Source organism: Taudactylus pleione, unplaced genomic scaffold (genome assembly GCF_031769625.1).
Source record: "Taudactylus pleione unplaced genomic scaffold, aTauple2 ptg000441l, whole genome shotgun sequence".
In the NCBI taxonomy this organism is placed as follows: domain Eukaryota; kingdom Metazoa; phylum Chordata; class Amphibia; order Anura; family Myobatrachidae; genus Taudactylus; species Taudactylus pleione.
Window position 1 is genome coordinate 1007307 of NW_028284843.1, and position 27099 is coordinate 1034405.

The 27099-nt window shown below is 47.7% G+C and overlaps 1 protein-coding gene across 3 annotated transcripts in view; it reads right to left on the reverse strand.

The window, feature by feature from the left end:
- MTOR (mechanistic target of rapamycin kinase) overlaps positions 1-27099 on the reverse strand; it is a 393475-nt gene that overhangs the window by 46250 nt on the left and 320126 nt on the right. For all 3 annotated transcript variants that reach the window (XM_088447807.1, XM_088447808.1, XM_088447806.1), the window contains exons 41-51: positions 11537-11659; positions 9855-10037; positions 9521-9655; positions 9258-9432; positions 9037-9172; positions 8809-8956; positions 8612-8734; positions 7924-8006; positions 6849-6921; positions 1305-1379; positions 1092-1227 (exon numbers count right to left, since the gene is read on the reverse strand). In XM_088447807.1, coding sequence (XP_088303933.1) covers positions 1092-1227; positions 1305-1379; positions 6849-6921; positions 7924-8006; positions 8612-8734; positions 8809-8956; positions 9037-9172; positions 9258-9432; positions 9521-9655; positions 9855-10037; positions 11537-11659 — 1390 coding nt within the window. The remainder of the gene's footprint in view (positions 1-1091; positions 1228-1304; positions 1380-6848; positions 6922-7923; positions 8007-8611; positions 8735-8808; positions 8957-9036; positions 9173-9257; positions 9433-9520; positions 9656-9854; positions 10038-11536; positions 11660-27099) is intronic.

Here is a 27099-nt window from a genome sequence, read left to right on the forward strand (position 1 = left end):
TCCTTTCTCTATAGAGAGCATTTCCACTGCTCCAGAGCCCAATGGTGGAGAGTTTTACACCACAAGCTGACGTTTGGGACTGTGTATGGTGGTCAGAAGCTCGGCTGAGGCTGCACCAATCCATGAAGCTCTCAAAGTACAGTTCTTCCAGGGGCTGCTTAGACCTCGGTAGTGAGGACAGATGATTATTACTGCACTAGGTAGTCCCATTCTGTGAGCCGGGGATCCTACTGCTCCTAGATAATTCCAGCTTATAGTAACAGAACTTATAGGTGACCTGGCAGCTCTAGACGGTGGCATTCTATGACCGTGCCAGGCAGAGCGGCACTGTGACCTGCAGTAAGACCTATCCTACCACTGACTATGAAGATATGCTGTATGCTGGACTTTATGCAGATGTAAGTAATGGGTGAGGCAGTGGTCATATAGTGCATATATATCTCACCACAGGGGATGGGACCCTGCGGAAGAGTTACACACTATCTTCTCCTATTCAATAACAATCCTGTCATTCTGTAATAGCAGAACCCCACCACAAAGCATCTCCTGTGCGCCACAAATTGTAATATACCAGGCAGTGGTTCTGGATATTAGACAAGGACCCAGACTGCTCTCACGCTGTTACCCAGAGGCTGAGGCTACAGGTAACCCTACAGTCATGGCAGCTCAGAAGACCTACAAAAAGCCCTGGCTATAGACAGAAAACATGGCCCTGCATAGAGGCTAATTACCCATAAACAGGCAGGAATCAACTATTACACGGATAACATGTGAATGTCCAAAAGGGATGGAGCAAACTCTATTTGAGGAAAGATTGTTATCTGGACCCTGTTGGGCAATCAGGAGGTTATTGCAGACAAGCTCAGGCTTCATGCAATAATTACTGTAAATTACGCAAAGCGCTGGCTGCATATCATCTAGAAGCCATAGCTACAGGACGATCGGGCTAATACCCACAAGCCTGGGCCACAATTAGGCTCTTACCTAGAGACCCTCCCTGTAGGAATACAATATAGAAAAGGGAAGACGCCATCTTCTGTACCCCAAGAGTAAGGAGTGTTAATAACACGTCACACCCGTGTGCTACTCACTGTCCATAAGTCTCCAGTTGAGAAGTGGATCATACACGAAAGCCTCCAACACAGCCATGACACTATCCTTGTGTTCCCGTAGCACCTCCATCACTGTGTGACACGTAATCCGGTAGTTTCCATCAAGGCCAGTGACCTGTCAAAGGCACAAGGTGATATAAGAGTGCACCAAACGTACGGTCTGCCAAATGTCCAGCAGTCACCAATACTCACCTCCATGGCATTGGTCAGCATTCTGGTGAGACGGAATGGGATCTTCTCAGGAAACTTCTCCCTGGTCATGGCCACCTTCAATTATAACAATAAATTAATACACATTGCTCTAGTACAGCTACTAGACAGAGGCACTTAGTCTGCACACACCGTCAGTGGGGACTAACACCAGGAGCATGGTGCCAGGTCCAGATTAAGGCTTGTGGGGGACATCGGGCAACTAAATTGTGGGGATTCCACCAAGCCCACGGAGACTCGGCAGGGTCACACCGACCCTATGTCGGTATTAAACATACACACACATATATATATATATATATATATATATATCTCGTCTGGGGAGCAGATCAGGGCACACTGGAAACCGCTTATCGCGCCGAAACTGGAGTCAACAGTCGGAATCAACGTACCACCATCATGACTGACACAGCCTATACATAACAGTCACTGCTCCCTAATCCTTACCATGTATGACTGACACGGCCTATACATAACAGTCACTGCTCCCTAATCCTTACCATGTATGACTGACACGGCCTATACATAACAGTCACTGCTCCCTAATCCTTACCATGTATGACTGACACGGCCTATACATAACAGTCACTGCACCCTAATCCTTACCATGTATGACTGACACGGCCTATACATAACAGTCACTGCACCCTAATCCTTACCATGTATGACTGACACGGCCTATACATAACAGTCACTGCTCCCTAATCCTTACCATGTATGACTGACACGGCCTATACATAACAGTCACTGCACCCTAATCCCTACCATGTATGACTGACACGGCCTATACATAATAGTCACTGCTCCCTAATCCCTACCATGTATGACTGACACGGCCTATACATAACAGTCACTGCACCCTAATCCCAACCATGTATGACTGACACGGCCTATACATAACAGTCACTGCTCCCTAATCCTTACCATGTATGACTGACACGGCCTATACATAACAGTCACTGCACCCTAATCCCTACCATGTATGACTGACACGGCCTATACATAATAGTCACTGCTCCCTAATCTCTACCATGTATGACTGACACGGCCTATACATAACAGTCACTGCACCCTAATCCTTACCATGTATGACTGACACGGCCTATACATAACAGTCACTGCTCCCTAATCCTTACCATGTATGACTGACACAGCCTATACATAACAGTCACTGCACCCTAATCCTTACCATGTATGACTGACACGGCCTATACATAACAGTCACTGCACCCTAATCCTTACCATGTATGACTGACACGGCCTATACATAACAGTCACTGCTCCCTAATCCTTACCATGTATGACTGACACGGCCTATACATAACAGTCACTGCTCCCTAATCCTTACCATGTATGACTGACACGGCCTATACATAATAGTCACTGCTCCCTAATCCCAACCATGTATGACTGACACGGCCTATACATAACAGTCACTGCACCCTAATCCTTACCATGTATGACTGACACGGCCTATACATAACAGTCACTGCTCCCTAATCCTTACCATGTATGACTGACACAGCCTATACATAACAGTCACTGCACCCTAATCCTTACCATGTATGACTGACACGGCCTATACATAACAGTCACTGCACCCTAATCCTTACCATGTATGACTGACACGGCCTATACATAACAGTCACTGCTCCCTAATCCTTACCATGTATGACTGACACGGCCTATACATAACAGTCACTGCTCCCTAATCCTTACCATGTATGACTGACACGGCCTATACATAATAGTCACTGCTCCCTAATCCCAACCATGTATGACTGACACGGCCTATACATAACAGTCACTGCACCCTAATCCTTACCATGTATGACTGACACGGCCTATACATAACAGTCACTGCTCCCTAATCCTTACCATGTATGACTGACACGGCCTATACATAACAGTCACTGCTCCCTAATCCTTACCATGTATGACTGACACGGCCTATACATAACAGTCACTGCTCCCTAATCCCAACCATGTATGACTGACACGGCCTATACATAACAGTCACTGCTCCCTAATCCTTACCATGTATGACTGACACAGCCTATACATAACAGTCACTGCTCCCTAATCCTTACCATGTATGACTGACACGGCCTATACATAATAGTCACTGCTCCCTAATCCCAACCATGTATGACTGACACGGCCTATACATAACAGTCACTGCACCCTAATCCTTACCATGTATGACTGACACGGCCTATACATAACAGTCACTGCTCCCTAATCCTTACCATGTATGACTGACACGGCCTATACATAACAGTCACTGCTCCCTAATCCTTACCATGTATGACTGACACGGCCTATACATAACAGTCACTGCTCCCTAATCCTTACCATGTATGACTGACACGGCCTATACATAACAGTCACTGCTCCCTAATCCTTACCATGTATGACTGACACGGCCTATACATAACAGTCACTGCTCCCTAATCCTTACCATGTATGACTGACACGGCCTATACATAACAGTCACTGCACCCTAATCCTTACCATGTATGACTGACACGGCCTATACATAACAGTCACTGCTCCCTAATCCTTACCATGTATGACTGACACGGCCTATACATAACAGTCACTGCTCCCTAATCCTTACCATGTATGACTGACACGGCCTATACATAACAGTCACTGCTCCCTAATCCTTACCATGTATGACTGACACGGCCTATACATAACAGTCACTGCTCCCTAATCCTTACCATGTATGACTGACACGGCCTATACATAACAGTCACTGCACCCTAATCCTTACCATGTATGACTGACACGGCCTATACATAACAGTCACTGCACCCTAATCCTTACCATGTATGACTGACACGGCCTATACATAACAGTCACTGCACCCTAATCCTTACCATGTATGACTGACACGGCCTATACATAACAGTCACTGCACCCTAATCCTTACCATGTATGACTGACACAGCCTATACATAACAGTCACTGCACCCTAATCCTTACCATGTATGACTGACACGGTCTATACATAACAGTCACTGCACCCTAATCCTTACCATGTATGACTGACACGGCCTATACATAACAGTCACTGCTCCCTAATCCTTACCATGTATGACTGACACGGCCTATACATAACAGTCACTGCACCCTAATCCTTACCATGTATGACTGACACGGCCTATACATAACAGTCACTGCACCCTAATCCTTACCATGTATGACTGACACGGCCTATACATAACAGTCACTGCACCCTAATCCCAACCATGTATGACTGACACGGCCTATACATAACAGTCACTGCTCCCTAATCCTTACCATGTATGACTGACACGGCCTATACATAACATTCACTGCACCCTAATCCTTACCATGTATGACTGACACGGCCTATACATAACAGTCACTGCTCCCTAATCCTTACCATGTATGACTGACACGGCCTATACATAATAGTCACTGCACCCTAATCCTTACCATGTATGACTGACACGGCCTATACATAACAGTCACTGCTCCCTAATCCTTACCATGTATGACTGACACGGCCTATACATAACAGTCACTGCTCCCTAATCCTTACCATGTATGACTGACACGGCCTATACATAACAGTCACTGCTCCCTAATCCTTACCATGTATGACTGACACGGCCTATACATAACAGTCACTGCACCCTAATCCTTACCATGTATGACTGACACGGCCTATACATAACAGTCACTGCTCCCTAATCCTTACCATGTATGACTGACACGGCCTATACATAACATTCACTGCACCCTAATCCTTACCATGTATGACTGACACGGCCTATACATAACAGTCACTGCTCCCTAATCCTTACCATGTATGACTGACACGGCCTATACATAACAGTCACTGCTCCCTAATCCTTACCATGTATGACTGACACGGCCTATACATAACAGTCACTGCTCCCTAATCCTTACCATGTATGACTGACACGGCCTATACATAACAGTCACTGCACCCTAATCCTTACCATGTATGACTGACACGGCCTATACATAACATTCACTGCACCCTAATCCTTACCATGTATGACTGACACGGCCTATACATAACAGTCACTGCTCCCTAATCCTTACCATGTATGACTGACACGGCCTATACATAACAGTCACTGCTCCCTAATCCTTACCATGTATGACTGACACGGCCTATACATAACATTCACTGCACCCTAATCCTTACCATGTATGACTGACACGGCCTATACATAACAGTCACTGCTCCCTAATCCTTACCATGTATGACTGACACGGCCTATACATAATAGTCACTGCACCCTAATCCTTACCATGTATGACTGACACGGCCTATACATAACAGTCACTGCTCCCTAATCCTTACCATGTATGACTGACACGGCCTATACATAACAGTCACTGCTCCCTAATCCTTACCATGTATGACTGACACGGCCTATACATAACAGTCACTGCTCCCTAATCCTTACCATGTATGACTGACACGGCCTATACATAACAGTCACTGCACCCTAATCCTTACCATGTATGACTGACACGGCCTATACATAACAGTCACTGCTCCCTAATCCTTACCATGTATGACTGACACGGCCTATACATAACATTCACTGCACCCTAATCCTTACCATGTATGACTGACACGGCCTATACATAACAGTCACTGCTCCCTAATCCTTACCATGTATGACTGACACGGCCTATACATAACAGTCACTGCTCCCTAATCCTTACCATGTATGACTGACACGGCCTATACATAACAGTCACTGCTCCCTAATCCTTACCATGTATGACTGACACGGCCTATACATAACAGTCACTGCACCCTAATCCTTACCATGTATGACTGACACGGCCTATACATAACATTCACTGCACCCTAATCCTTACCATGTATGACTGACACGGCCTATACATAACAGTCACTGCTCCCTAATCCTTACCATGTATGACTGACACGGCCTATACATAACAGTCACTGCTCCCTAATCCTTACCATGTATGACTGACACGGCCTATACATAACAGTCACTGCTCCCTAATCCTTACCATGTATGACTGACACGGCCTATACATAACATTCACTGCACCCTAATCCTTACCATGTATGACTGACACGGCCTATACATAACAGTCACTGCTCCCTAATCCTTACCATGTATGACTGACACGGCCTATACATAACAGTCACTGCTCCCTAATCCTTACCATGTATGACTGACATGGCCTATACATAACAGTCACTGCTCCCTAATCCATTGGTTGAACTACAAGTTCCATTGTGATCTACCAGCCGAATGCCAAATGATTAACCCTCTGGGTAGGTCATGAGACATTGGGTACAGTAATTTATTATTTCAGGATTGTCCATCTGTGATTGCACAGGCCATGTAAGAAAGGCAGGCTGGTGTGTCTATATATGTTATGTCTTTTCTAAATCAATTATCAGAATTACTATATTTTTAGAGAGAATAAATTGTGAACACTAAACATTTGATACAGCATGTAAGCGTTTACCTCAAAACAGTCCCCAAAGTCAATATGTAGGATCTTCCCGCTAAGGCGATCCAGCATCAGGTTAGAAGGATGTCTGTGTAAGGAGAAGACAGTAATGGATTTCCTGATGTGACAAGTATCAGGAACCTTCTTCGAGAAATTAACCCCCCATCAAATCTCCATCCATGTCCTGCACATTCCATTTATCTACCACCACCAGGCCAAGCCCCAGCCGCCCTCCTCAGGGAAACTCCCACCCGCCGGCCTCAGGCCAAGCCCCACCCGCCGGCCTCAGGCCAAGCCCCACCCGCCGGCCTCAGGCCAAGCCCCAGCCGCCGGCCTCAGGCCAAGCCCCAGCCGCCGGCCTCAGGCCAAGCCCCAGCCGCCGGCCTCAGGCCAAGCCCCAGCCGCCGGCCTCAGGCCAAGCCCCAGCCGCCGGCCTCAGGCCAAGCCCCAGGCGCCGGCCTCAGGCCAAGCCCCAGGCGCCGGCCTCAGGCCAAGCCCCAGGCGCCGGCCTCAGGCCAAGCCCCAGCCGCCCGCCTCAGGCCAAGCCCCAGCCGCCCGCCTCAGGCCAAGCCCCAGCCGCCCGCCTCAGGCCAAGCCCCAGCCGCCCGCCTCAGGCCAACTCCCACCCGCCCGCCACATGCCAACTCCCACCCGCCCGCCTCAGGCCAACTCCCACCCGCCCGCCTCAGGCCAAGCCCCACCCGCCCGCCTCAGGCCAAGCCCCACCCGCCCGCCTCAGGCCAAGCCCCACCCGCCTGCCTCAGGCCAAACCCCACCCGCCTGCCACAGGCCAACACCCACCCGCCAGCCTCAGGCAAACACCCACCCGCCAGCTTCAGGGCAACACCCACCCACCTCAGGCCATGCCCCACCCGCCTGCCTCAGGTCAAGCCACAGCCGCCTGCCTCAGGCCAAGCCCCACCCGCCTGCCTCAGGTCAAGCCACAGCCGCCTGCCTCAAGCCAAACCCCACCCGCCTGCCTCAGGCCAAGCCCCACCCTCCTGCCTCAAGCCAAGCCCCATCACACCTTTACATTGCATCTGTTTTCTCACATATCCCACCAACATTTCCTAGACTTTCAATCAAGTACCTGTCACCGAGGCCTAAGATGTATCCCACCATGGACATCACAGCCAAAGAACGGGTGTAATTTGTTCTCCTGTCAAACCAGACCTAAAATATGAAGGGAGTTACAAAATACAAATCTGAAATCTCTCACAATGATACAATAAAATAAAGACAGTTTTGTTAACACTAGTATGAAGAAAATACACTTAGAGGGAGATGTATCCCATCTGGGCAACTTCTCCACGTTATGTAGGGTTTGATAAATCTCCACCCTTAGAGAGTTTAACTTCCCAGGAAAGGAAATAGACCCAGAATAAGGAGAATCTGGCATTTCCCAGACGAAACGTCAACATAGGAGTTACAGACACCATAGCACTAAGCCAGACGTAACGTCCGCATAGGAGTTACAGACACCATAGCACTAAGCCAGACGTAACGTCCACATAGGAGTTACAGACACCATAGCACTAAGCCAGACGTAACGTCCACATAGGAGTTACAGACACCATAGCACTAAGCCAGACGTAACGTCCGCATAGGAGTTACAGACACCATAGCACTAAGCCAGACGTAACGTCAGCATAGGAGTTACAGACACCATAGCACTAAGCCAGACGTAACGTCCGCATAGGAGTTACAGACACCCATAGCACTAAGCCAGACGTAACGACCGCATTGGAGTTACAGACACCATAGCACTTCTGTCTTACCTCTGAGCTGGGACTCTTCAGCCACAGTAGCTTGGCCAGGTCATCCCCGGCAGTGTTATTCACAGCGTGCTCAAACACCTCCACCTTCTGCATGAGAGTGAGATGATCGTAATCAGGAGCCATCTGCAACCAAGAGGGGATGATGACATCTTTGTAGTAAAATAACATAATGTTCACCCTACACTTCTTCTAGTTACCCTCAGCATGATGCGATGCTCAATGTTCAGCAGGATCTTCTTCTTCTCGCGATAGTCTCGGATTAGGGCGTGCAGTGTGTCACAATGCGGCACCCAACCGATCAGCCCCGAGTTAGTGGACAGAGGGATAACTGCATATCTCTGGATACTGCCATAACAAAGCAATATAAATGTGTTACTTGTATTCACCGGCACAACTTAAACATAATGCAGCTGCTGGGGCATTACCTGAGGTTCTTCCTCAGAGATGCTGGGTCATTAGCCAAGAGGGTGTTTACTAGCCCAAAAAGCTGCATCACTCTCTCATCTTGCCGCAGGTCCTCGTGCCCCTTCAGTAGAAACATGAACTCGTGCCCATTGCTCCCTGCAAGAGTCACAAGCAATTCAGTGAACTGGGTGAAGGCTAAGTTACTATGACTCCAAAAGCCGGATAGAGAGACATCACACACCCATTAGTGTTAGCTTCCGAGGCCTCTGCTTGGAGGTGATGACCTGTAGCGAAGGAGCTATGGATTGAATGCGAATTATTGGCTGATTGGGATCATAAGTGCCTGGCACAGCCAATTCCAAGTCTCTGCACATCAGAAGTTTGGGCGAGACGTACTGAAGTTCCAGGGAAGTGAGCTGAAACAAAAGCGCAGACAACGTTATATTCAATAATAAAAGAGTAGTTAGAAAAAGGAGCATGAAGCTTGTAGTCCCATCAGCTCACCTGAGGCAGCTGTTTGGAGATGCGTCTGAAGACGTGGTAATATAGGTCCCATGCCTGTGTCAGATCCTTCACATTGCCAGATTTCATGTACTTTCTGCACCAGTCCTGGGCCTCCATCAGATCTCTGCCATAGGCCTTCAGGGCAGGAAGGAATCATGTAATCAGAGGGGGAGGAAGGGGAAACAAACAGGAGACAAGTTAGGGCACAATTAATCCCAGAGAAAATGAGTGTAAAAAAATAAAGTTTCCATCATGTCAATTATGCGTCCTGATTTATTAGACAGCTGGCATCAGAGGCGAAAGGCAGACACCTGAGGAAATAGGAGACGCATACCTGGTTAAAAGAAGTTTCCTTTAGAGTTTGAGGTCCCCTCTCCATCATGGCATGAAGAGGATCCAGCACAGCAAACATGCCTTTCACGTTCCTCTCCCCAAAGTATAGGCGTGATGCCTCCTCCAGACCTTCATGCCACATCTCATGCCACAGAATGGCCACGCGGATCAGCTCCTCACTCACCTAGTGCCACAGGACGAATGAGACATAACATTAATGACGAGCACATTGGCCACCACTAGCCTCTGCCGGCTCCTAACAGCTGCGCAACAGTGCCCTTACCCAGCTGCCTGAGTGTGCCCTTACCCAGCTGCGCGACAGTGCCCTTACCCAGCTGCCTGACAGTGCCTGGGACACGACCCGTGCACTGTATATACTGGGACACGACCCGTGCACTGTATATACTGGGACACGACCCGTGCACTGTATATACTGGGACACGACCCGTGCACTGTATATACTGGGACACGACCCGTGCACTGTATATACTGGGACACGACCCGTGCACTGTATATACTGGGACACGACCCGTGCACTGTATATACTGGGACACGACCCGTGCACTGTATATACTGGGACACGACCCGTGCACTGTATATACTGGGACACGACCCGTGCACTGTATATACTGGGACACGACCCGTGCACTGTATATACTGGGACACGACCCGTGCACTGTATATACTGGGACACGACCCGTGCACTGTATATACTGGGACACGACCCGTGCACTGTATATACTGGGACACGACCCGTGCACTGTATATACTGGGACACGACCCGTGCACTGTATATACTGGGACACGACCCGTGCACTGTATATACTGGGACACGACCCGTGCACTGTATATACTGGGACACGACCCGTGCACTGTATATACTGGGACACGACCCGTGCACTGTATATACTGGGACACGACCCGTGCACTGTATATACTGGGACACGACCCGTGCACTGTATATACTGGGACACGACCCGTGCACTGTATATACTGGGACACGACCCGTGCACTGTATATACTGGGACACGACCCGTGCACTGTATATACTGGGACACGACCCGTGCACTGTATATACTGGGACACGACCCGTGCACTGTATATACTGGGACACGACCCGTGCACTGTATATACTGGGACACGACCCGTGCACTGTATATACTGGGACACGACCCGTGCACTGTATATACTGGGACACGACCCGTGCACTGTATATACTGGGACACGACCCGTGCACTGTATATACTGGGACACGACCCGTGCACTGTATATACTGGGACACGACCCGTGCACTGTATATACTGGGACATGACCCGTGCACTGTATATACTGGGACATGACCCATACACTGTATATACTGGGACATGACCCATGCACTGTATATACTGGGACATGACCCGTGCACTGTATATACTGGGACATGACCCATGCAGTGTATATACTGGGACATGACCCATGCACTGTATATACTGGGACATGACCCATGCACTGTATATACTGGGACAGGCCCTGAAGGAAACGCCAAAGGTTTAGGATAACTTCCTTCTGTCTAGTTGGGGAACACCTTACTATTCCCCAGGTATCCACTGTAAAGGGTAATGTCCAGCTGGGCACACAGAAAAGTAAATATTATACCCACTTAGTTATTGCTGGTTATAATGGCCGCCCGATGGGGTTACATACCATCATAGCTTGTTGTACTAGCGTGTTGCTGTGTTCACACATGTTCTTGAGGATCTTGTTGGCTGCGCTGTGACGTGCGCTGGTTGTAGATTTGGAGGCCACAGTGAGTGGATAAATCAGAGCCTGTTGGATGAAACACCAGATCATATACTGTATACTGCCCACACGTCTTGTACAGAGCAAAGGTCACGTGTGCACTCCTTCATCTAAACTAAAGCTTCCCATAGCTATAGGAAGGGATAGCCCGAGGTTTCAGGGCGACAACTAGATAGAAACATCAGAGGGATTTCTCACACCAACAGTAATATGCTGAGAACAAATGACCACTCAACTTCAACAGAGAAAACTAGATATACTGTATGTTATCTTGGTTATCTCTTTTTCTACAAGGTCCATAGGGTCCACCTTGGGGTATAGGTGATGGCGAAGACACCCGGCCACTACACAGTTACATTTTCTCCCAGGATGCAACGGGGCCTCCCTCTATACTCCGCCCCCGGGCCAGAAGCTCCTCAGTTACGTAGCAAGCCAAAGGCCGGAGGAGGAAAAAGTCTGGAACACACTAGAATCACATTCTCACACAGAAGGAGACGGAAAACCGGTGACAAGAGCGAAGCCCATCTGAAGCACAGGTGTGTCAGGGCGGGCACGCTGTGGACCCTATGGACCTCGTAGAAAGAGAGATAAAGGTAAGTTCTTACCATTTCTCTAGTTTTCTACTTCAGGTTCCATAGAAGGTCCACAGGCAACCTTGGGGATTCCCAAAGCAGTACCCTCAAGGGTGTGGATGCTCCTGTACAGAAAGGAGAATCCGCTGCCCAAAGGAAGCATCCTGAGTGGCAAAGGTATCAAAGGCATAATACCTCAAAAAGGTCAGAGCAGAAGACCATGTGGCCACCTTACAAAGCTGTACAGCCGAGGCACCACGGAGAGCTGTCCACGAAGGACCCACAGACCGAGTAGAATGAGCAGTGACCGAGGGCGGCACAGGAAGGCCCTCCTGAGTGTAAGCCTCAGAGATAGTCATGCAAAGCCATCTAGCCAAAGTTTGTTTATTGGCTGGCCATCCTCTCTTGTGGAAACCATAAAGTACAAACAAAGAGTCTGATTTCCTAAGGGAACTGGTACGATCCTCATAAATCCTGAGGGCACGTACCACATCCAATGAGGCCTCACCTGCCTAGAGGTCTGGGGAGTTAAAGGATGGCACAATAATTTCCTCATTACTGTGGAAACTAGAGACCACCTTAAGAAGGAACCCAGGGCGAGTTTGAAGCACTGCCCTGTCCCTATGAAAAACTAGAAATGGGGAACGACAAGAGAGAGCCCCTAAATCAGAAACTTTTCTGGCAGAAGCAATGGCCAGAAGGAAAACAGTCTTGACAGTAAGCCATTTGAGATCCACTGAGCCCAGTGGTTCAAAGAGAGGGCCCTAAGGAAAACAGCCAAATTCCCAAGGCACTATAGGAGGGACAAAGGGAGACTGGATACGCAGGACCCCCTGCAAGAAAGTGCGGATGTCAGGAAGAGGAGAAATCCTTCTCTGGAACCACACTGAAAGGGACGATATATGGATCTTCAGTGTAGCAAGGTGGAGGCCAAGGTCCAAACCCGCTTGCAGGAAAGCCAACACCCTAGCTATCCTAAACACCTGGGGGTCATAACTTCTAGGATGACACCATTCAAAGTAGCTATGCCACACCCTGTGGTAAATCCTGGTAGAGGCATATTTTCTTGCTCTGAGCATGGTATTATCCACAGAGCTGGAAAACCTTAGGAGGGATATCTCAGAAGCCACGGCGTCAAAGATAGGCGACCTACATCCGGGTGGAGGCAAGGACCCTGAGACAACAGGTCCGGATGTTGAGGCAACAGCCACGGAGTGTCGATGGAGAGGCTCCAAATATTTGAGTACCATGGACGTTGAGGCCACTCTGGAGCCATCAGCAGGACCGTGCCTCCATCATGTTTGAACTTTTCGAAGCACACAAGGAAGGAGGGAGATTGGAGGAAACCGGTACACAAACTGGAAGGTCCACTTGACTGACAGAGCTTCCACCAGCAGAGCTCTGGCGTCTCTTGTCCTGGACCCGTACTGTGGCAGCTTGTGATTTAGTCGAGAGGCCATGAGGTGTACGTCCGGAAGGCCCCACCTGTCCACTAGGAGCTGCAACACTTCTTGGTGAAGAGACCATTCCCCAGGATGCACGTCATAATGGCTGAGAAAGTCCATTTCCCAATTCAGCACTCCTGGAATGAACACCGCCGATATGGCTGGTAGATGGCCTTCCGCCCATGTCAAAATGCGTGACACCTCTGCCATTGGCACCTGACTTCGAGTTCCTCCTTGACGGTTTAGGTAAGCCACCGTTGTGGCGTTGTCTGACTGTACTTGCACGGGTCTTCCATGAAGGAGCAGCCTGGCTTGCTGCAGGGCCCTGAAAACTGCCTGCAGTTCCAAAATATTGATTAGAAGCGCAGATTCCTCTACGGTCCACCTTCCCTGACAGGAGTGTGGACCCGTCACTGCGCCCCAACCCCGAAGACTGGCATCCGTCATCAGAAGGACTCAGTCCGAGATCCAAAAAGGACGCCCCTTGGTGAGGTGGGCCGTCAGTAGCCACCAAGTCAGAGACAGGCGCACCATCATTTGAGTCTGTCTATGATGGGGTAATCCATCCCACTTGGAGAGGATCAATTTCTGCAGAGGCCGGGAATGAAACTGGGCATACTCCACCATGTCGAATACCGACACCATAGATCCCAGCAACTGCATCGCTGAGTAGACTGACACTCGGCGACTGTGAAGGCATCTGCGTACCCGCATCTGCAAAGTGGAGATCTTTTCTGCTGTCAGAAAAATCCTTTGCTGTTGTGAATCCAACAGAGCTCCCAGATGGAGCATCCTTTGAGACGGAATCAGTGAAGACTTCTTCCAGTTGACCAACCACCCGTGTACCTGGAGCACAAAATCGTTAGCTGCTGGTGGTGGTGAAGGACCTCTGGAGAACCTGCTAGCACTAAGAGGTCGTCCAGGTAGGGTAACAGGCGGATCCCCTCTCAGCCGCAGATGGGCTGCCATTACCGCCATGACCTTTGTAAACACCCTAGGTGCAGTTGCAAGGCCAAACGGCAGAGCCTGAAACTGGAAATGTTGTTGTGACACAGCAAACCTGAGAAAACATTGGTGAACTGAAACAATCGGAATATGCAGGTATGCATCCTGAATATCCAGACACCATAAAATCCCCAGGTTCCATAGCCATTATGACTGAGCGTAGGATTTCCATCCTGAACCTGGGTACCCTAAGGAATTTGTTCAGGGACCTGAGATTTAGAATAGGACGGTAACAACCATTTGGTTTCTGGACTAGAAAAAACTGGAATAATACCCCATTCTCCTTTGAGACATCGTAACCGGTACAATGACTCCTGCCTGCAGCATGGATTGTACCACCTGTTGAATAGCCAAAGCCTTGTCAGCGTTTTTCGGAAGTCCTGTGCAAAAGAATTGAAGGGGAAATTTTCTGTGGAAGGAGATGGCGTACCCCAGAGAGACCACTTCCCTCACCCAGAAATCCGTGGTAGTCTGACACCAGTACTGGGCGAACTGAAGAAGTAGGCCTCCCACCCTGGGGTCTCCCAGGAGGAGGCCCATCCCGTTAAGCGGAGGGTTTGTCATCAGGTTTGGAAACCAGACGTCTGGTACTCCAAGGCTGCTTTTTAGGCCTGGCAGATTTCTTGTCTGTGGATAGCATGGGAAAGGACTAAGTTCTAGCCTTACCTGGGGCCCGATAGGTCAGTAAGGACGGAGTCAGTACCCCCAAAGAGGCTGGAGCCGAAGGCAGACAAGCCGACTTAGCTGCTGCTAAGGTATTCACTATCTTGTCCAAATCAGGGACAAACAAGATTTTACAGTCATAAGGCAAACATTCCAACCCCTTCTTGGATTTCACATTAGCCCCCGAAGAACGGAGCCACAGAGAGCGGCGAGCAGCAATGGCCGCCGAAGAAATCCAGGCATTTAGTAAGCCAATATCCAAAGCTGCCTCATTTATATAGGTAGCAGAATCTCAGAGGTTTCGCACAAGTTTCAGTTCTCTGTTAGCATTAGAGGCTAAGGATGTTTCCAGGCTGTTAGCCCAACATTCCATGTCCCAAGCCACCCAGCAAATGGCCATAGCTGGTCTGCACGCAGCCCCCGAAATTGAATAAACAGATTTAAGGCAGACCTCTACCATACCGCTTCTTACCAAGCGCGTGACATGGGAATCCACCGTCGGTGGAGTCTCCCACTTGGAAAAATAATTCTCAGCAAAAGGGTAAGCAGAGACCAGACGCTTCTGCGGTTGATAACGCTTTCCAGGGGTTTTCCAAGCTACCTCCAAGTGATTCACCAGTTGGTCAGACAACAGGAATATGGCCTCAATCACCTTTTCTTCCATGAAATATGCGTGCCTAGATTTAGGCGCAGGAGGCTCATCCTCCTCAATGATCAGGGCTGCTTTTACAGCTTGTATCAGACATGGAAAATATATTTTTGACTTGACCCCTGCCTCCAGAGGAGGGGGCTGAGAGTCAGACTCATCCAGAAGCAGTCCATCATCTTCATCCCATACAGTAGATTGCGGCGACAGCAACACCCTTTTAGCTGGTCTGCTGACGGGTGCGTCAGTCTGCCGTAACTCAGTCGCCCCCTGCAATATAGCAGGAACTGTATTAACCCACTGGGGGGGGCAACACCTGTGTAGGTCCAGGTGGTTGTAGCAGGTTTTATGCTGGCAAAAAGTGCTGATGTTGTAAAGCACTCCCATGGTGGCAGAAGTCGCAGAGGGACCCGGGGCACTGTAACATCGGAAACATAACTCCTGAGAGGCTATGTCCCCTGCCCCTAACACCGCTGTATATTTTTTACAGAGCAGCTTAATAGGAGGCCACTCTCACTGGCAGACATAGTGAAGAGGATATCACTTAATGACTGAGACTGCGTCTCAGCCTGTGACTTGTGCCACACCAGTGCTATGGCTCAGAATAGCACAATAGGTACAGGGATAGCAAAAAAAAATGAATGACCGTTTTAAGAAAAGAAAACAGACAACGCTAGCATACAGTCACAAACAAATGCAGAAAATAACAATAGCTGCACTTAATGGCACTTCCTTATGTCAACTACAGAGACTTAGCGTCTAATAGGACAAAAGTGCTACATACACTGACCACCAACCAGAGGAGAGGTATGTAGGGGGACCCGTACTCCGCACCGCCTGTCAAGATCAGCGACACACAGCCCGAAGAATGACCGAAGAACTCGTGGGGAGGTGGAGCCGGAGACAGGAAGCTGTCACAGCTAAGCCAGACCGCAGAGGAAAGGCGCGCTGAGCAGCAGGGAGGAGCCGGCTGTTAAACAGGGAAGGCTGCCTCCCCTGGCCAGCGTGTAACCCCTGGTACACTGGAGTGTTCCGCAGAACTCCAGTCCCAAGCGGCTTAGTGTGGATGCAGGACTCAGTGCCTGGCCAAAATTGCTGTCATCCCCAAGGTGTCTCCCAACCCTGGAGGAAAAAGACTGCGACTCGGCATGTACCACTGCGGTGCGAGTCGCTTACCTGCACCACGGCATCCGGCCGCAGTCTAGGTATCCCACCGAGAGGCACGGATCAGTACCGGTGTCTCAGCACCAGCGGGGTGATGATGCGGCAGCATGAATTTCCACTGGACCGTTACCGCTGACCGCACTTAGAAAAAACGTCACATTTTCAGGGGCTGTAGTAACAGCGCCACTGCGATACAGTGACCCGACTCCAGCCGGGCACCAAACGAAATTGAGGAGCCTCCGGCTCAGGGGCGGGGTATAGAGGGAGGCCCCGTTGCATCTTGGGACAAAAATGTAACTGCGTGGTGCCTGGATGTCTTCACCATCACCTATAGCCCAAGGTTTCCTGTGGACCTTCTATGGACCCTGAAGTAGAAACAAATATAAATAAGGTAAAACTAGCTGCAGGTAAGTCCCTGCCACAAACGGAGAAGATTATACCCAAGTGGGTATTCAACAGGCGCTGGAATGAGTGGTTCTTACCAAGCAGCTACTGGTATACGGGCTAGTCACTCCCTGTCACATGCAAACATATAAAAGAAGATAGTAGCGCTGATCAATTCAATGACATGTAATTACATAGAATACATATGGTGTCATACATTCAGAATGTTTATTAATCAAATAATTAAATGAACAAAAATTCACTTGTCTGTATCAAAGAAAGAAAATGTACAGTTCTAGTATAGCATCATGAGATCTCACCCACAACCTCAAAATCCATACTGACCCCGTTCACACACAGTATCTATATGGGGGACGCAGGAGTGGTGGGAGAATTGTCCACTGGATAACGATCCTGGTGGCCACTAGAGGAATGTCCCTTAGAGATGTGGAGAATTGTCCACTGGATAACGATCCTGGTGGCCACTAGAGGAATGTCCCTTAGAGATGTGGAGAATTGTCCACTGGATAACGATCCTGGTGGCCAATAGAGGGATGTCCGTTAGAGATGTGGAGAATTGTCCACTGGATAACAATCCTGGTGGCCAATAGAGGAATGTCCCTTAGAGATGTGGAGAATTGTCCACTGGATAACGATCCTGGTGGCCGCTAGAGGGATGTCCGTTAGAGATGTGGAGAATTGTCCACTGGATAACGATCCTGGTGGCCACTAGAGGAATGTCCCTTAGAGATGTGGAGAATTGTCCACTGGATAACGATCCTGGTGGCCAATAGAGGGATGTCCGTTAGAGATGTGGAGAATTGTCCACTGGATAACGATCCTGGTGGCCACTAGAGGAATGTCCCTTAGAGATGTGGAGAATTGTCCACTGGATAACGATCCTGGTGGCCGCTAGAGGGATGTCCGTTAGAGATGTGGAGAATTGTCCACTGGATAACGATCCTGGTGGCCACTAGAGGAATGTCCCTTAGAGATGTGGAGAATTGTCCACTGGATAACGATCCTGGTGGCCAATAGAGGGATGTCCGTTAGAGATGTGGAGAATTGTCCACTGGATAACGATCCTGGTGGCCACTAGAGGAATGTCCCTTAGAGATGTGGAGAATTGTCCACTGGATAACGATCCTGGTGGCCAATAGAGGGATGTCCGTTAGAGATGTGGAGAATTGTCCACTGGATAACAATCCTGGTGGCCACTAGAGGGATGTCCCTTAGAGATGTGGAGAATTGTCCACTGGATAACGATCCTGGTGGCCGCTAGAGGGATGTCCCTTAGAGATGTGGTGACACAAATCAGATGAATGGGTCCTCATGCCGCGCGGTGTCCATAATCAATGGATGTCCAAGTGTGACTGTCCGTATCCTCCTGATCTGAGTCCTAATATTCCCAAAGGTGGTTCAGGCAGAAGTAAAGTCCAATGTTGGATACTGTAGGTCCAATAGTGACAAAGGGTGAGGGTGCTGATCCCTGTGTAGTACTGGCGCGTTTCACTGCATCCAGGTGTCCAAGATGGTCCTTTTATAACCCTCTAAATGAGGTTCCTAATTAGCACCTAATCTCAATTAAAATACCATATGCAAACAGACTGGTAATTTCAAACCTACAGAAATATGAATATATATATATATATATATATATATATATATATATATACACACACACACATATATACACATTTGATTAGGAGGCAGATCTATTTATATTACTATAATTAGAAAGGGAGAAGAATTTAACATTTTATTATCTGGTTACCGGAACTTCCGGTCACATGATGTAAATAAAGGGAAATTATTATAATATACCCTTCAGAATACTAATCTAAGGAATCCAGTTAGGTGTTATTAAATGTAATGCATCTATTCCCTCCACACTTTAAGAACCTCTTGGTTTTGGTTGAAGCCACATAAGGTCCTGAGGTTTTTTAGTTGTTGGTCAGTAGATAGTATTAGATAACTTGGAGCCAATAGAGTCTTAAGAGATATATTTTTCCGAAAGACAAAAGCAGGCTTGGGAGGTATAAGGTCACATAAGAGTTCGATCCTGCTTCAAAATATTGTAATTTTTCGGTATTATATTTTTGACTTTCAAGTATTATTATAAGTGTATATAAATGTTACTTCCTTCACCTTTCTATTTTTTTGTACTAGAAGATTCTCTCTATTGGTAAATCTAACATCATTCAAAGCCTTATTAATGACCAATTTTGGGTATCCACGTTGTTGAAAAGAATTGATCATACCCGCGGCGGTTTTACAAAGGACTCAATAGTAGAGCAATTTCTACGCAATGGAAGTAGTTGGCGTTTGGGGATGTTCTTGTTCCAGGGGGATAGTGGGCACTGGTATAGTGTATTATACATTCCTGCCTACTTCTTTACAGAAATTTCAGGTATAGATTCTGTAATTTTTAATCTGTAGGGTCAGATCCAGGAAGGAAATCCGGTTTGTATCAAACCTATGAGTGAGCTGAAGATTAAAAGAATTGTGTTAAAAAAAGTGACAAATTAGTGAGCGGAGGTTGTGGGTGAGATCTCGGGATATTACATTCTATACTAGAACTGTACATCTTCTTTCTTTGATACAGACAAGTGAATTTTTATTAATTTAATTATTTTACTAATAAACATTCTGAATGTATGACACCATATGTATTCTATGTAATTACATGTCATTGAATTGATCAGCGCTACAATCTTCTTTTATACATTACCTGCCACAGGCCGCATTACAAACCTACCTCTGTTTTCTCATTGAGCTCCCATGTTATACATATGATGACACCTTGTGCACATACATTGTTCCTGTACTAAAGGCGTACTCCAGTTATAATCTGTATTGTAGTAATAATACCCATACAACAGCCTCCAGCGCTGGCTGTACACTGTAATACTGGGAATCCCATCATTGTATATACCCAGCGCTGGCTGTACACTGTAATACTGGGAATCCCATCATTGTATATACCCAGCGCTGGCTGTACACTGTAATACTGGGAATCCCATCATTGTATATACCCAGCGCTGGCTGTGCACTGTAATACTGGGAATCCCATCATTGTATATACCCAGCGCTGGCTGTACACTGTAATACTGGGAATCCCATCATTGTATATACCCAGCGCTGGCTGTACACTGTAATACTGGGAATCCCATCATTGTATATATCCAGCGCTGGCTGTACACTGTAATACAGGGAATCCCATCATTGTATATACCCAGCGCTGGCTGTACACTGTAATACTGGGAATCCCATCATTGTATATACCCAGCGCTGGCTGTACACTGTAATACTGGGAATCCCATCATTGTATATACCCAGCGCTGGCTGTACACTGTAATACTGGGAATCCCATCATTGTATATACCCAGCGCTGGCTGTACACTGTAATACTGGGAATCCCATCATTGTATATACCCAGCGCTGGCTGTACACTGTAATACTGGGAATCCCATCATTGTATATACCCAGCGCTGGCTGTACACTGTAATACTGGGAATCCCATCATTGTATATACCCAACGCTGGCTGTACACTGTAATACAGGGAATCCCATCATTGTATATACCCAGCGCTGGCTGTACACTGTAATACTGGGAATCCCATCATTGTATATACCCAGCGCTGGCTGTACACTGTAATACTGGGAATCCCATCATTGTATATACCCAGCGCTGGCTGTACACTGTAATACTGGGAATCCCATCATTGTATATACCCAGCGCTGGCTGTACACTGTAATACTGGGAATCCCATCATTGTATATACCCAGCGCTGGCTGTACACTGTAATACTGGGAATCCCATCATTGTATATACCCAGCGCTGGCTGTACACTGTAATACTGGGAATCCCATCATTGTATATACCCAGCGCTGGCTGTACACTGTAATACAGGGAATCCCATCATTGTATATACCCAGCGCTGGCTGTACACTGTAATACTGGGAATCCCATCATTGTATATACCCAGCGCTGGCTGTACACTGTAATACAGGGAATCCCATCATTGTATATACCCAGCGCTGGCTGTACACTGTAATACTGGGAATCCCATCATTGTATATACCCAGCGCTGGCTGTACACTGTAATACTGGGAATCCCATCATTGTATATACCCAGCGCTGGCTGTACACTGTAATACAGGGAATCCCATCATTGTATATACCCAGCGCTGGCTGTACACTGTAATACTGGGAATCCCATCATTGTATATATCCAGCGCTGGCTGTACACTGTAATACTGGGAATCCCATCATTGTATATACCCAGCGCTGGCTGTACACTGTAATACTGGGAATCCCATCATTGTATATACCCAGCGCTGGCTGTACACTGTAATACTGGGAATCCCATCATTGTATATACCCAGCCCTGGCTGTACACTGTAATACTGGGAATCCCATCATTGTATATACCCAGCGCTGGCTGTACACTGTAATACTGGGAATCCCATCATTGTATATACCCAGCGCTGGCTGTACACTGTAATACTGGGAATCCCATCATTGTATATACCCAGCGCTGGCTGTACACTGTAATACTGGGAATCCCATCATTGTATATACCCAGCGCTGGCTGTACGCTGTAATACTGGGAATCCCATCATTGTATATACCCAGCGCTGGCTGTACGCTGTAATACTGGGAATCCCATCATTGTATATACCCAGCGCTGGCTGTACGCTGTAATACTGGGAATCCCATCATTGAATATACCCAGCGCTGGCTGTACGCTGTAATACTGGGAATCCCATCATTGTATATACCCAGCGCTGGCTGTACACTGTAATACTGGGAATCCCATCATTGTATATACCCATCGCTGGCTGTACACTGTAATACTGGGAATCCCATCATTGTATATACCCAGCGCTGGCTGTACACTGTAATACTGGGAATCCCATCATTGTATATACCCAGCCCTGGCTGTACACTGTAATACTGGGAATCCCATCATTGTATATACCCAGCCCTGGCTGTACACTGTAATACTGGGAATCCCATCATTGTATATACCCAGAGCTGGCTGTACACTGTAATACTGGGAATCCCATCATTGTATATACCCAGCGCTGGCTGTACACTGTAATACTGGGAATCCCATCATTGTATATACCCAGCGCTGGCTGTACACTGTAATACTGGGAATCCCATCATTGTATATACCCAGCGCTGGCTGTACACTGTAATACTGGGAATCCCATCATTGTATATACCCAGCGCTGGCTGTACACTGTAATACTGGGAATCCCATCATTGTATATACCCAGCGCTGGCTGTACACTGTAATACAGGGAATCCCACCATTGTATATACCCAGCCCTGGCTGTACACTGTAATACTGGGAATCCCACCATTGTATATACCCAGCGCTGGCTGTACACTGTAATACTGGGAATCCCATCATTGTATATACCCAGCGCTGGCTGTACACTGTAATACAGGGAATCCCATCATTGTATATACCCAGCGCTGGCTGTACACTGTAATACTGGGAATCCCACCATTGTATATACACAGCGCTGGCTGTACACTGTAATACAGGGAATCCCACCATTGTATATACCCAGCGCTGGCTGTACACTGTAATACTGGGAATCCCATCATTGTATATACCCAGCGCTGGCTGTACACTGTAATACTGGGAATCCCATCATTGTATATATCCAGCGCTGGCTGTACACTGTAATACTGGGAATCCCATCATTGTATATACCCAGCGCTGGCTGTACACTGTAATACTGGGAATCCCATCATTGTATATACCCAGCGCTGGCTGTACACTGTAATACTGGGAATCCCATCATTGTATATACCCAGCGCTGGCTGTACACTGTAATACTGGGAATCCCATCATTGTATGTACCCAGCGCTGGCTGTACACTGTAATACTGGGAATCCCATCATTGTATATACCCAGCGCTGGCTGTACACTGTAATACTGGGAATCCCATCATTGTATATACCCAGCGCTGGCTGTACACTGTAATACTGGGAATCCCATCATTGTATATACCCAGCGCTGGCTGTACACTGTAATACTGGGAATCCCATCATTGTATATACCCAGCGCTGGCTGTGCACTGTAATACTGGGAATCCCATCATTGTATATACCCAGCGCTGGCTGTACACTGTAATACTGGGAATCCCATCATTGTATATACCCAGCCCTGGCTGTACACTGTAATACTGGGAATCCCACCATTGTATATACCCAGCGCTGGCTGTACACTGTAATACTGGGAATCCCATCATTGTATATACCCAGCGCTGGCTGTACACTGTAATACTGGGAATCCCATCATTGTATATACCCAGCGCTGGCTGTACACTGTAATACTGGGAATCCCATCATTGTATATACCCAGCGCTGGCTGTACACTGTAATACTGGGAATCCCATCATTGTATATATCCAGCGCTGGCTGTACACTGTAATACTGGGAATCCCATCATTGTATATACCCAGCGCTGGCTGTACACTGTAATACTGGGAATCCCATCATTGTATATACCCAGCCCTGGCTGTACACTGTAATACTGGGAATCCCACCATTGTATATACCCAGCGCTGGCTGTACACTGTAATACTGGGAATCCCATCATTGTATATACCCAGCGCTGGCTGTACACTGTAATACTGGGAATCCCATCATTGTATATACCCAGCGCTGGCTGTACACTGTAATACTGGGAATCCCATCATTGTATATACCCAGCGCTGGCTGTACACTGTAATACAGGGAATCCCATCATTGTATATACCCAGCGCTGGCTGTACACTGTAATACAGGGAATCCCATCATTGTATATATCCAGCGCTGGCTGTACACTGTAATACAGGGAATCCCATCATTGTATATACCCAGCGCTGGCTGTACACTGTAATACTGGGAATCCCATCATTGTATATATCCAGCGCTGGCTGTACACTGTAATACAGGGAATCCCATCATTGTATATACCCAGCGCTGGCTGTACACTGTAATACTGGGAATCCCATCATTGTATATACCCAGCGCTGGCTGTACACTGTAATACTGGGAATCCCATCATTGTATATACCCAGCGCTGGCTGTACACTGTAATACTGGGAATCGCATCATTGTATATACCCAGCGCTGGCTGTACACTGTAATACAGGGAATCCCATCATTGTATATAGCCAGCGCTGGCTTTACACTGTAATACTGGGAATCCCATCATTGTATATACCCAGCGCTGGCTGTACACTGTAATACTGGGAATCCCATCATTGTATATACCCAGCGCTGGCTGTACACTGTAATACTGGGAATCCCATCATTGTATATACCCAGCGCTGGCTGTACACTGTAATACTGGGAATCCCATCATTGTATATACCCAGCGCTGGCTGTACACTGTAATACAGGGAATCCCATCATAATATATAGCCAGCGCTGGCTGTACACTGTAATACTGGGAATCCCATCATTGTATATACCCAGCGCTGGCTGTACACTGTAATACTGGGAATCCCATCATTGTATATACCCAGCGCTGGCTGTACACTGTAATACTGGGAATCCCATCATTGTATATACCCAGCGCTGGCTGTACACTGTAATACTGGGAATCCCATCATTGTATATACCCAGCGCTGGCTGTACACTGTAATACTGGGAATCCCATCATTGTATATACCCAGCGCTGGCTGTACACTGTAATACTGGGAATCCCATCATTGTATATACCCAGCGCTGGCTGTACACTGTAATACTGGGAATCCCATCATTGTATATACCCAGCGCTGGCTGTACACTGTAATACTGGGAATCCCATCATTGTATATACCCAGCGCTGGCTGTACACTGTAATACTGGGAGATGTGGAGCGTATGTGGCTGCTGTTACTTCTCCTACTATCCCAGGAGCACAGAAATATCCAGAATCCCTCAAAGTATATCAAGGGAGATGTATCAAGCCTTGGATAGAGATAAATTACCAACCGATCAGATCCTAATTATCATTTTTCAAACACAGCCTGTAACGTGAAAATTAGCAGCTGATTGGTAGGTACTTTCTCTATCTCCAAGATTTGATACATCTCCCCCATATGTTTTATCAAAATCCACCTCTGCAGACTTCCAGGGCAATCTTAGCTCCATTTCTCTTTGTTTTAATTCTCTGGTCCAGTAATGAAAGACTCTGATATAAATCCCAGAAAGCTGGATATGATAATGATTCTTATAACTACAAACAATTCTTCAATTCTTTCCTGCAGGCTGTGCTGCGCCTGAACGAAAATATCCAATTTCATTGTAAATTCCAGGACTGATTTTCTGTCACCAGTCCCAGTAATAATACATTCCAGCCTAACTTGGCGTGATAACCTGACTTATCCTGCCAGTGACCAGCTCTGCCCAGTGCTTATTCCATCAGTATAACCAGCATGGCAGGCGTGATAACCCGACTTATCCTGCCAGTGACCAGTTCTGCCCAGTGCTTATTCCATCAGTATAACCAGCATGGCAGCGTGATAACCTGACTTATCCTGCCAGTGACCAGCTCTGCCCAGTGCTTATTCCATCAGTATAACCAGCATGGCAGGCGTGATAATCCGACTTATCCTGCCAGTGACCAGCTCTGCCCAGTGCTTATTCCATCAGTATAACCAGCATGGCAGGCGTGATAACCCGACTTATCCTGCCAGTGACCAGCTCTGCCCAGTGCTTATTCCATCAGTATAACCAGCAGGCCGGCGTGATAACCCGACTTATCCTGCCAGTGACCAGCTCTGCCCAGTGCTTATTCCGTCAGTATAACCAGCATGGCAGGCGTGATAACCCGACTTATCCTGCCAGTGACCAGTTCTGCCCAGTGCTTATTCCATTAGTATAACCAGCATGGCAGGCGTGATAACCTGACTTATCCTGCCAGTGACCAGCTCTGCCCAGTGCTTATTCCATCAGTATAACCAGCATGGCAGGCGTGATAATCCGATTTATCCTGCCAGTGACCAGCTCTGCCCAGTGTTTATTCCATCAGTATAACCAGCAGGCCGGCGTGATAACCTGACTTATCCTGCCAGTGACCAGCTCTGCCTAGTGCTTATTCCATCTATATAACCAGCATGGCAGGCGTGATAACCCGACTTATCCTGCCAGTGACGAGCTCTGCCCAGTGCTTATTCCATCAGTATAACCAGCATGGCAGCGTGATAACCTGACTTATCCTGCCAGTGACCAGCTCTGCACAGTGCTTATTCCATCAGTATAACCAGCATGGCAGGCGTGATAACCTGACTTATCCTGCCAGTGACCAGCTCTGCCCAGTGCTTATTCCATCAGTATAACCAGCATGGCAGGCGTGATAACCTGACTTATCCTGCCAGTGACCAGCTCTGCCCAGTGCTTATTCCATCAGTATAACCAGCATGGCAGGCGTGATAATCCGACTTATCCTGCCAGTGACCAGCTCTGCCCAGTGCTTACTCCATCAGTATAACCAGCATGGCAGGCGTGATAACCTGACTTATCCTGCCAGTGACCAGCTCTGCTCAGTGCTTATTCCATCAGTATAACCAGCATGGCAGGCGTGATAACCCG